This window comes from Rhamphochromis sp. 'chilingali', assembly GCF_963969265.1.
Source record: "Rhamphochromis sp. 'chilingali' genome assembly, chromosome: 2".
Taxonomy (NCBI): domain Eukaryota; kingdom Metazoa; phylum Chordata; class Actinopteri; order Cichliformes; family Cichlidae; genus Rhamphochromis; species Rhamphochromis sp. 'chilingali'.
The window spans coordinates 4,874,256-4,887,408 of record NC_137930.1 but is presented as its reverse complement, the minus strand read 5'-3'; the positions used below and the strand labels follow the sequence as shown (position 1 = coordinate 4,887,408).

The following is a 13,153-nucleotide window of genomic DNA, read 5'->3' as shown; positions in this document are numbered from 1 at the left end:
CCAGCCTATTTTAACTGCACAGAAACATGAGCTCGGTCCCACCGCATACATGGTAAAAAGCAGACCGCAGAGTTTCGTCTTGAGCCAGCAGGCTGCTGTTTGGCTTCTGTCATTATGGGAGCAGAGCTTTGGGTGTGTCTAAGAGGCAGCCAGCCAGAAACTGGAAACCGTGGCTCAGCAGTGGAAACATCTGTCCTCATCCACTCCAGAGTGGGATCACACTGCCACCTACTGTAGACACCTGGTACAACTGCAATTTGTTCCCTTACTATGAGCCAATTTTTTTAAAATGATACATTTTCTTAGTTTAAGCTGTTGATTTGTTTTCTATGTTGTATTGGCAATCAAACCTGGGTTTATTTACATTTTACATAGTAACAGCACTCTAAGGGAATTTTTAAGATTTGGAAATGTTAACATGTCTTTTTGTCACCTGCTAAACATTAATACATTAACTAGCTGGTCACAGTCAACAAGAAAAATGTGCGTGTCTGTCTCTGTGTGTGTGTCTATGTGTGTGTGTTTTTTTGTGTGTTTTAAAAAAATACTAGTAAAGAGAGCAAAAAAGGGCATAAAGAGTTTTCATCTCATTGTTACTTAACTCTTTATTATGGTTGTTCTTTTGTACATCATACATGATTTATCTTCAGCATTTGCAAGACCGAATAAAATTGCTGCTGCACAAAACAGCCATTGCCTTTTTTGTTTTGTTTTGCTTGGTCATGTGACAATAACTAGCTACAAAGCTTCAGATCAGAAGTAAACCTGGTAGGCCAGCAAGTATCCATCGTTGTACATGTAGATCTGCTTGTTGGTGGGATTGTAGCTCAGACTAGCCACTGCTTTAGCTACCTTCTCCAGTGGTATTGCTAGTGAGTTGTCTTCTTTGCCTGTGGCTGTGTCGAAGGCGTAGAACACCTCCTCCCGGTACTCATTAACGTAACGAGTTGCGTACATCACACCGCACACCATGAAGGCGTTGCTCGTTGCCTTCTTGAACAGCCTCGTTTCCCACGTCTGTGTCACGTTGAGACTCTTCACCTCGCTGTCCCAAACTAAGCGGCTGATCACGAGGTTACCATGGTTACCTAGAGTGGCATAGAGAGCCCACAGTCCTGTTTCATCTGCCTCTACATCAACATCACTATTGAGCTGGCAATCGTAGTAACAATAGGGGAACTTGTTGTTGAAACCCACACCGGTGCCTGGAAGAGTCACCCGTTTGACCTCGTTGGTCTCCAGGTCGTACCGGCAAACGTCTGCAGAGCGGTAGCAGTTATAGTACAGAGCCTTACCGTACAGCACAGCACTGGGACCCTCAATGGCGTTGGGATGGCTGTACGATGAGGCAAATGTAAAGTCCCTGTGGTTTGTTGAGGCCATGAGGTCTTCATAGGTTTGGTAAAGGCGCACAGTGTTGCCCCAGATGTGGCTGCTGAGCAGAGGTTGAACCCAGTAACTGTTCTTCTGCCCATCGCTCTCTTTCTGGGCTTGTTTTCCCCACGAACCAGAGATATAGCTCTTACCAAAAGGGCTGACTTTAGCTGTGATAGGGTCACTGATGTTGGTGATCAGACCTTTGAGACAGTGCCTGTCCTGACCTGGAAAGACAGAAAGATCAGAAGATTTCTGAAGCATATTATAAGATACAGTCAGTCATTTATCAACATCAGCTGTTAATCATCCCCTGAGGGTGTGTGTTTGCTTTGAAAAGGGGAAGGAGCTCAAATCTGATTTCAGTCACGATCAGTGAAAATAAGCTTTTATTTCTAGAGTGGCATGGCTCTGTATTGGGTTCTCTCCACCCCTCCATGCGTAGTTAGAGCCAAAAATCCAAATCTGAATTCTGTGAGGATCGGTGAAAACATATTATTTATTCCACATGTTGAAAACCCAAGGCAGGTTCAGCAGAACAACATCAAGGCTCAGCACAGAACAGAACAGGAATAACTCATGACAGATATGACAATGATTAAACTCCTAGGACCTGGTGTCCACATATGTGGACATCACATTTTGGCTTGTCTAGACCACAATACAAAATTTTACACACATACAGTAGGTGTAAACATGTTTGAAGTAGCAGTTTGGGAGAGAAATGTTTTGTTTTTCATTCAGTGCTCAGAAATCTTTTACTTTTTTTGCTTTGTTACAGAAATTTTGCTAAAAGGGGCACAATTGTTGTTTCTCATTTTGTTTTTGTACTGAGGAAAAATACTGCTGTGTTCAGACACCAAATAAAGAGTTCGGGTCTTAGGAGGTTAAATCAGATAAGGTGGAGTTGCCATGGACGTATGTGGCAAAGGGTCTTGTAGATGCTATTCATGTTAAGGTACTTTGAAAAGTACCCCATTTATTTAACAACTGGGAGCATAAAAGGACATCAGTTGACTTATCAACTTAAGTTGGCTGGTACTGCCGTCATGGGAATGCAACTCAATTTGACTGAAAAACATTATGCTTCTTTTGGAATGTGGATATAACCTGACCATCAGCTCTTAATTGTTTTCTTTTCTGCCACAGAATTTTCTAAACTCCGTTTTTCTAACTGATGAATGCACACATAAATCTTACAAACAAAAATTGTGTTTCTCATTAGTTTCAGTTTGTTAGAGCCAAAATACAAATACACTCCTGCCATCTCATTTAAGAATCACTGTCACAAGGGATCATTGATTGCAACATATTAACTGATAACTGATTTATTCCCTTGTCTCTCTATGTCACACACACACACACACACACACACACACACACACACACACACACACACACACACACACACACACACACACACACACACACACACATACCTCTGAAGTCTTTGGGGATTGACTTGCAGGTCTCCAACTTATTCTTTAGGTAGCGCAGTTTCTCCTTCACAGTCTTCATGTTAACCGTGTCTATTGTTTGCATCTTGTTTACATGTTTATGTAGTTTCTCAGCCTTTCAAAGACAGATATAATATTATTCTATTTATAATTATGTTACATCACAACAGTTCACTTGTGACCTGACATAGTATAACATCAACTTATTTCTTTCTGTTGTATTTCGCTGCCATTTGCTATTTTAGCTCTACCTCTTTGGAGAGTTTCTGTGTCTCGGAGTTGTTAAGCTGGCTGTGGACCACATCGATGTCCACCTGTAACTGGCTGAGCACCTGGCCCAGCTGGTGCAGGGACAGTTCTGTGTACAGGCCCTGGGAGTGCAGGTAGTTGTAGGGCTCCAGCCGGACTGTAAATTTGGTAAACTGATCCTGGATCAGAGGAAGACGTTGGCTGGAGAACGTCAGCTGCAAGAAATGCAGACAAAAAAAATCTTTGTTCAAAGACATGGCTTTTTTTTCCATAGGAACAATGTAAAAATAAACCCAAATTTTAAAAAGTTATTGTTTCGAGGGGAAAGAAAAAGTGGTTGGAGAAATGATATAAAAAATAAAGTAACTTTGATAAACTGTTCATCTTTAAATATTGAAACATTGATTGATTGATTCATCATCATCATCATTTATTTATTTAAAAACACACCTGGTAGACCAAAGTGCTGTACAATACTAATATGCACATAGTAATAAAACTAGACATAGCAATAAAATAAAAATTAAAAAAAACAAATTGATTAATTGATTATACCCATACTCAGTATTCATTATGGTAATAATAATTAATGAATTATTAAATAATGTTTTATTGATTATTGATTGATTGCTTTTTAATTGTATTACAGTTTTTTTTATAATACAATGTTAGTTCCTGAGAGCTTACTTCAGTACAATAAAGCATATAGATGAGTTCTTACCTCTTCTTGTAGGTTATTCAGAGATTCTTCACAGGTGTGAACTTCCTCCAACACGTACTTAAACTTCTGAGCAGGGAACAGCCACATGGTGGAGTTTAGCTGGCACACACATGCATTTGCCTTCTTGTAGCCCAACACTTGCTGACTCTGGCTGTCAGCCTGATTTTGCAAATAGGAGCATAAATTCTTAAGACTTATATACATGGTAAACAAACAATAACAGAACAATACTACATATAATACTGTGTGACTTACTGTGGATGACAGCAGGAGCAATAGAAGCAGCTGCAGCATTTTTAGAGAAACTGAGATGGACCAACACTGACACACGGTCTTCTTCTGTTTTCTTTAGAAAAACTCACTCACAACAAACACAGAATTTGCCGGTTTGCTTCCTGTCACTGATGAGTTGCTCCACAGCCTTAAAACCACTTGGACAAATGACACAACTAAGAACATCAAACTGGTGGTTTGTAAGACCCCGCCCACTTTCTTTATGCATTGTTAGTTTATTGGCTCTCATTTTCACTTTTTTGTTCTAGAGGAGTATTGCATTTTTTTAAAATGTTGTTGTTTATTTCTCATTTATTTATCTATTTTTAACTATGTAAAGCAAGTCTAATGAACTGCTCACTGATTTTAAAGCTAAATTCACATGAAAAAAAAAACTATATCCAATAGCAATTGAGTTTTTATCATATGTTAGTATGAAAATCAGATTCCTGAAAAAGCTGCTTGCAGAAGAAAATGATTCAAACAATTTACCTTGTAGTGTTGACGTTTGTAGTCATTAGCTGTTTTATGGTCAACATTTTTTTATGATTAATAAATAAAGTTAAGCTTTAAAAAATGGGCATCTGCAGAGAGGTATTACTTTGTATTGGTAGATGTTAAAGCTTATGTTTGTAAATAAAGTGATATATATATATGTATATATATATGTATACATACACATACACACACACATCTCACAATACAGAGCTTAGAATGCACAGTAAGGATGTAGTATTATTGCATTATCCAGCTCTGAAACATCACCAGCAGATTGTAGATGGCTGTAGCTTGTAATTACAACAGGTTTAGACTGCTATCGATAAACAAAATATAATAAAGAAACATCTAAGACATGTATTTATCAACATAATTAAAAAAAAAACTTTTGAAATAGACGGTACCAATTATTTTGAGTCACCTTTTTCACTAACTATGTATTTATACACCTCTCTGTATTTAATTATTAGTTATTATTGATATCTGGCTCTCCACAGCGTTTCTTCGTCCTGTCTTCCTCCCCTAACCCAAGCCGGTCACGGCAGAGGCCTCCCCTCCCCACCATGAGAATGGTTCTGCTGGAGGTTTCTTCCTGTTAAAAGGGAGTTTTTGTTCCCATCGTTGCCAAAGCTGGACTGTGTGCACTAGGCAGGAATGGAGGACCCAATGTGCAGACACCAGGAGGTAAAAAGTGCACTCAAAACAGTTTTATTGCTCAACACGAACGTAACTAAACTGAAAAGAAAGGGAGATCATGACACAGACCAAGGAAAACATAAGGCTTCAATACACAGAGGGATAACGAAGGAATGACACACAAGAGGAGAGCACAGCTGGGAGTCATCAGACATAACGAGACCGAGGGGGAGCAAACCTGAAAACATTAACATGGGACACAGACTGTCAACGTAAAACAGGAAATATAACGCAGTAATGTGGACATGACACTGAGACAGACATGACAAAAGCATAACACTGAACACAGGGAAGGCATATAAACAAAACCTAAGACTGGAAATAAGGAGACACTAAAGAACTTGGGGAGCAAGAAATAAACAGAATATAACAGAATATAGATGAACAAAATCAAAACCACTGGATCACCAGACCCAGGTACCCTAACAAAAGCACTTTGCTCGTGGGGGTCCTATGATTGTAGGGTTTTCTCTATTATCTTTTCAATGTTGTAGGATCTTTACCTTACAATATTTAGTGCAAAAGTGATTTATAAATGAATGTGCTGTATAAATAAAATTGAATTGAAGTGAATGTAGTCTTGGTTAATATCACACATTATCCAATATTACCATTAGTATGTACTGTAAACTTAACATTTTTTAAAGTCATGAAGCTGTTTTTGAAGTGGTAGCAGAAAATGATTGGACTGCTTTTGTTGGAGAACAAAGAATCAACAGTTTTGTTTTAGTAACTGAAATTTGGCCTATGGTTAGTTTGTGATTTTTTTCATTTAATTTATTTTTCAACTGTCTAATTATTTGTTTGTCACTCAGGTGACAAACAAATAATTATTTGGAAACATCTAAAAACTTTTTACATTTTTTCCTATAAGGTCTTTTTTTGCTTATCAGAGCCAGGGTTTGGGTTGATGACGACTCAGGCCTCACAAGGTTAACTGCTTACTAATTCATGTTCAGTAGGAGGCTGGAGTTAAGCTAAGAGATGAGGTACTACTAGAGAAATAGACCCACATGCATATTTTTGGACTGTGGGAGGATGCTGGGTGTCCAGACAAAACCCACTCAGCATCTGCAGCATGTAAACCCAACAGAGAAAGACCCCAGCTGGGTGGCAGATTTCATATATACAATCATGTAATATATGTGTATTTAAACCAGAAAAAAATGCCTGTCAGTCTAGTTGAAGAAATTTTAGATGTAACTGTACAGAGCGATAGCAATATCGGAAAGAAGGAACACAGTTCCTCTTCTGTTTTCCCTCCTGTTGGGTTTCGTAGTTGTTGATTTCTAGTTGTTTTTCTCGGCTTCTCTGTATTTCTTAATTTTTGCCAATAATTAATTAAGAAAGAGAATATGATAAAGGATATCCAATTTAGTACAGTTAATCAATCAATAAAAAAGTACAAATAAATTAAATAGCTTGAACCTTTTGGGGAACATATCAGTTTGTGTGGACAAGTAGATGTGAAGACTGCATTATTTTAACAAATCTTTACACATTATGAAAGTCACAAAGCTTACCATGCACAAAAATGTGGTAGTAGCTAACACACTGCACAGGTAGAAAACCCCAGAAATTAAAATCTATTTCAAATGGTTCAGTTGTACCACGTGGCTATTTTACACTCTCAGTGCAGAATGTTCACTTTCTGTTCCCAAAACCTGCATCGATTACTCTTAGAGTGATGAAAAACAATCAAATAAACATGTTTTTTTTCTTCTGGTGAAGATGTGGGTATTACTTTTTCTTTTTATTGCACAAGAAAACAAGAGCATGATGGGAAAGTGCAAACGGTGTCCAGGAAAGAAACAAAACTCTATTAACTAAGTTCCTTGTTCCTTTTCAAGCATCTGCACAAAGTTGTTTGTGTTGGCTGACCCGATCCAAGCTGTCGGAGCCTGATCTTCGACATGTAACCAAAGACATTCAGTATTGTAGTCTTGTAGTTCGATCTTGTAGTGGGATTTCTACCTGGACCAGGAATTTTTCTTCAACAAAAGAATTCCCGTAGCAAGTGGTTTAAAATGTCTTTCGGCTGGTTTACAGCTCTTTTTTTGTCTTATTGTCTTCATATACAAACACAAACACTAAAAGATAGGTCACACAGTGGTGGCCACACCCTGGACCTGATATTATCACTGGGTCTGGATATCGGCCCAGTTCATTGCAGAGACATTTTTATTAGTGATCATAAATACCTTTTATTTGATCTCTCTTTTACTTATGACACTCTACCCTCTGTTTATGAGAAGCGTTCACGATTAATTAACGACTCAGCGGTAGAAGAATTTATGGAATTGTTTGATAACAATTTATCTGAAACAGACGATATAGATCAGCAGATGGCCTCCTTCAATTCACAATGTCAAAAAATTCTAGATAAAGTGGCTCCTCTTAAAATCAGGAAAGGCAGTACTGTTAAATGCCCGCCCTGGTTTACAGAAGCTATCCGCAGCTTTAGGCGAATATGCCGTAAAACCGAGCGCCTGTGGAAAATCACAAAACTCGAGGTTCACAAGCTCCACTTAAAAGAACTATTATCTACCTTTAATGACATGGTGTCAGACTCAAGAGCCACTTACTTCTCTCAACTACTTGCAGTAGGAAAAAGAAATCCGAAAGTTGTCTTTGATACAGTGAGTAGCATTGTCTCCCCCCCAACGCCATGTACACCCGTCTCTTCAGATAAGGACTGCAGTGAATTTTTAAAATTTTTTCAAGATAAGATTAGTTGCCTAAGACATAACATAACTCCCTCAGGAAACCCCACCAACCATGATCGTCCACACCCCATAATTATGGAATCTTTCCTCCCAGTTTCTTTAGAGGATTTATTGGAAACACTGACTCAATTGAATCCTTCAACGAGTTTAGCCGATGTCTTACCTACTCGTTTATTCTGTAAAGTTTTTGAGACCATCGGGCCCTCTGTGGTCACGCTGATAAACCATTCATTGCTATCTGGCTCTGTCCCCAGGTGCTTTAAACAGGGGGTTATTCAACCTCTGCTGAAAAAGCCTAACCTGGATCCAACACTTCAGTCAAGCTACAGGCCCATCTCAAAACTTCCTTTTATCTCTAAAATCCTAGAAAAAGTTGTTTGGCTACAAGTAAAGAAAGCGCTGGAGAAGCATAACATTCTTGATAAATTTCAATCGGGTTTCAGAAAGTTACACTCTACAGAAACAGCTCTGCTGAAAGTCACAAATGACCTCTTGATGGCTGCAGACAGGGGTGATTGCTCAGTCCTGGTTCTTCTGGACCTTAGCTCAGCCTTTGATACCGTTGACCATCAGATCTTAATCCATCGCTTAAACTGCACGGTAGGGATATCAGGATCTGTTCTAAAGTGGTTCACCTCATTTCTGGAAGATAGGACGCTTTTAGTTTCAGTGGGAAACTTCCAATCAGACGTGGCTAAGCTTCTATGTGGAGTTCCACAAGGTTCGGTTTTAAGCCCCCTGTTATTTTCACTATATATTCTTCCCTTAGGCCGGATCATTAGCGGTTTCAAAAATATTTCCTATCATTTATATGCGGACGACATCCAATTATACATTTCTTTTAAATCTTGGGAATTAGACAAGCTATCCACTCTTATGGACTGTCTTAAGGAAATTAATCTTTGGATGACAAACAATTTCCTGCAGCTGAACGCAGACAAGACCGAGTGCTTAATCCTAGCCCCAGAGAATATCAAGCCCCAGATTAGTCAACATCTGGGTGCTTTTTCATCGTCGATAAAAGCCACTGCTCGGAATCTTGGGATAATTTTCGACCAATCTTTGTCCTTTGACGTTCATATTAAATCCGTGACCCGCTCCTGCTTTTTTCACTTAAGAAATATTGCCAAACTCAGGACTATTGTCTCCACAACCGAACTGGAGATGCTTGTCCACGCCTTTATTTCCTCCCGGCTGGATTATTGTAATGCACTTTTCTCCTGCGTATCTAAGGCCTCACTAAATCGGCTCCAAGCGGTTCAAAATGCTGCAGCAAGGCTTTTAACCCACAGCAATAAATTTTCCCATATCACTCCTATACTAAAATCCCTGCATTGGCTTCCGGTTGAGTATAGATATACGTTTAAAATCCTCACCTTTACGTTTATGTCTCTACAAGGTGAGGCCCCCATCTATATCTCGGAGCTTCTCCAGCCCTATTCTCCAAAGCGGACTCTTAGATCCACTGATAGCGGTCGTCTATCTATTCCACGGACTCGTCTGAAAACAAAGGGGGATCACGCTTTTCAAACCCTGGCTCCAATACTGTGGAACGGTTTACCCTCCTCACTACGCACCATCGACACGGTGGCCTCTTTTAAAAAACAGCTTAAAACTCATCTGTTTAGACAGGCATTTGGGTAATGTTAATGCGTAATATGTTGTTTTATTTTATATTTATATTGTACTATTGCTTGTTTGATATGCTTTTATACTTCCTTTATGTTGCTATATTGTTTGTTTGACATGTCTTCTTGTGAAGCACTTTGTAACAGCGTTTTTGTCTTAAAAAGTGCTATATAAATAAATTTTACTTTTACTTACTTACTTATCTATGTTCTCATTAGAACAAGAACTGTGTGAGTGTGTGGGACTGTCTGAGACAAAGATAAAGTCTGCACTGGACTATACATCTACATGTGATATGGTCAAAGAGCATGGTGTGTACCAAAATGTGATAACAAAAGCCAGATTTAAATATAAAATTCAAATGGTGCAATTGGTCACACTGTGGCTGTTTTGTGGCAATTCGTTGCATTCAGTGTACAAGAGTCACTTTTTGTTCCTGAAGGAATTTCATGATTTTTTTTAAATGAAAAAAGTAGATGTATTAGTCACTGTTCCCAGCTTTTGGATTGGTTTTGCATCTTCCGGTCACCACACACAGACCGTGGGTTTCACAGCCTAAAAAGCAACATTATGACATTATATCACATAGCATAAACTTTACAACATGTAGGATGTAATATCTTATATAAAGTGTATTCTTTTGTTGTCATCCAAATAGGCGGCACCATATGCAGCGTGTGGACACAGCACCTGGTCCATGAGGCGCTGGAAAGTATCAGGGGCTCAGAACAAGCCAAACGAAAGTGTGACAATTATTTTATAGTCAATTATTTTGAACAATTTGCCTCTTATGCTCAGGTAACCCCTAGGGCCGTCAATGCGCCATCACGCCAGGCCGCATATCAAAATGGTGCTCACCAGAGAAGTGGTTTCTGTCATGATCCAAGTGAGTGGTGGGTGTATCTTTGGGGCTTCCAGTGTTTTTTCCTGGGTCACCCTGGGTCTCCCAGCGGACATGTCCCAGTCACTCGCACCTCCAACATGCCTGCACTGGCGCTCGTGCGGGTAAGGCACAATGTCTGCAGTCGCCGAGACCTGTGGAGAAATGCAAATGGAAATGGGTTAATGTCTGCTCATGCCCTGGAGTCTCCCTCTCGTAGCTGGAACGGGCCAGCCCCCGAGCCTTGGCAAGCTGGCTGGAAGGTGCACTGGACCCACACTTGGGTCTGTGGGAAGCCACGCGATGATCTGCTCCAACCAACAACAGAAGAGAATTGTCTTCTGCAAACATAATAGGGAGTACATTTTTACAGACATTTTTTAAAGTCATTAATTTAAATTAAAAATAAGAGAGGGTCCAAAATGGAACCTTGGGGAACCCCACATACAAGTTTAAGTCTATTGGAATTCTGGTTATTAATAGAGACATATTGTTCTCTTTTAAAAAGGTAACTATGAAACCATTCAAGAACAATATTCCAATGTTATTAAATTTTATTAAGAGAATTTAAAAATTAACTGTGTCAAACGCCTTTGGCACATCTAGGAATATACCCAGAAAATATTTTTCGTCATCTAAATCTGTTGTAATTTTAACTACTGTAGACCTGTAGAAGAGCCATAGGCATTTTTTTCTCTGAATCCATACTGGTGATTATACAATATATTACTATCAGACAGATGTTTTGAAATTCTTGTGTGAACTAATTTTTCAAGTACTTTGAAGAGAACAGGTAACACAGAAATAGGCCGATAGTTACTAAAGAAACTAGTATATTCCAAGTTTGAATAAAGGAATTACTTTAACTACTTTTAAATCCCTTGGTACAATACCTATTTTTAAGAACAAAGAAAGAACGTGTGTAAAGGGTTCAACAATAAGAGGATCTACTTTCTTAATAAGACTAGCTCTTATCTTGATGTGGCCTGGAGCAACGTCTTTCATTTTAGTATTATTTGCAAAATCTTTTTAGGAGTTGGACGGTCAAACACACCTAAACAAGAATAGGTGTCATTGTCATGTGTCTGCAACCCAGTGTTTTGTGTTTCTAGTTTGAGTTTCATTCTGGGAATTGTGGTTTTCTGTCTTGTATTTCCTGTTTTACTTTGGAGAGTCCCACGTTCAGCTGTGTCTCCCTCCTGTGTGCCATTTTCTTCTTACCTTGTGTGTCTATTTAGTGCGTTGTTTCCTCTGTTCTTCGTCGGAGTGTCTGTGTATAATTCTGTGTATCATGCCTGTCTGTCATCCCCAGTGTTTCATGTGCCACATTCCCGGTTGTAAGGTTCTGTTTTCTATGTTCCCCATGTTGTTATACTTAGCTTTACCCAGTTCAGGTTTAGTTTGCTTCCTTCAGTTTTCCTCTGCTTTTGTTTCTGTAGTGTTTCATCAGGCAAAGTAAAGGCTTGTTTTCCGTTTGAGACACTCTCTCCTGCATCATTGTCTGCGCTTGGGTCCACACCTCTCATCTCCAAACCTTTACAATAATTGTGCTAAACTTTTTTGTAAATGGCATTGCGTGATATTACAATGTTTTTAGCTAATGAAGGGTCAACATTACCAAAAAAGTATCAAGCAAAATACTGAAATTCTTAATGCCATTGGATAGTTGAGATGGAATACTTCCAGAGTGTTCTTTATTTAGCATTTCATTAATGACATTCCATGTGTTTTGAACATTTTTACATGATTCCCCTGACTTTTCAGAACAAAAATTTTCTTGGCTAGTTTTAATCTTTTAGTAAACTGATTTTTATATTTTTTATAATATGAAATACTAAAGGAAGACATTTTAGAGTAAGGTGAATAGTAACATCCTTATTATCAACAAAATCAACGTTGTTATGAATAGAAATAGAAACACCTTCCACATTTTGTTTTCTCTACATAGATGTACATTATATTGAAGTAATGACAAAAACTGTGCAATGTCATCTTTAAGCCAAGTTTCATTCAGTTAAACTTTGCATAAAGTTGTTCACTTTCTGTTCCTAAAATCTGCACCTTCCATTACTCCTAGAGTGATGCAAAACAAACAAAAAAACAAACAAACAAACAAAAATGTTTTTTTCTTCTTGCACATCAGCTGATTTCAGTTTGTATGCTGAGAGGAATAAAATAGCACCGCTTTATTGCACAAGAAAACAAGAGCATGATAGGAAAGTACAAACTGTGTCCAGGAAAGAAACAAAACTCTTCTATATTGCTAACACAACTTTGTTTCTTTTTCAGATCTGCACAAAGCTATTTGTGTTAGCTGACCCCAGCAAAGCTGCCAGAGCCTTACCTTCAACATGTAACCATAGACATTCAGCATTGTAGTCTTGTAGTCTGATCTTCCAGCCTAATTTCTAAATGGACCAGTTTTGACAGGAGAATGGCGCTGGCAGGTGGTTAAAAATGTCTTTGGGCTTGTTTCCAGCTCTTCTTAGAGCTCTTGTGTTATTGGCTTTATGTTCAAACACATGCACTAAAAGATATATCTTATCCGTGTCCTCATTAGGACAGTGACCGTGTCAGTGTCTGGGACTGTCTGAGACGAGAAGAAAGTCTGCACAAGACTGTACATTTATATGTGATGCAGTTAAAAGAG

At 38.7% G+C, this 13,153-nt stretch overlaps 1 protein-coding gene across 1 annotated transcript; it reads right to left on the bottom strand.

Moving 5' to 3' along the window:
* Positions 1 to 602: 602 nt before the first annotated feature.
* LOC308392737 (olfactomedin-like) lies at positions 603 to 4,215 on the bottom strand. The gene is made up of 5 exons (XM_080875941.1): positions 4,057 to 4,215; positions 3,802 to 3,960; positions 3,083 to 3,295; positions 2,814 to 2,946; positions 603 to 1,601 (listed from the first exon to the last, which is right to left on the bottom strand). The coding sequence occupies exons 1-5, from the start codon at positions 4,093 to 4,095 to the stop codon at positions 754 to 756; spliced, it is 1,392 nt and encodes a 463-aa protein (XP_080732067.1). The 5' UTR covers positions 4,096 to 4,215; the 3' UTR covers positions 603 to 753.
* Between the last annotated feature and the right edge of the window lie 8,938 nt (positions 4,216 to 13,153).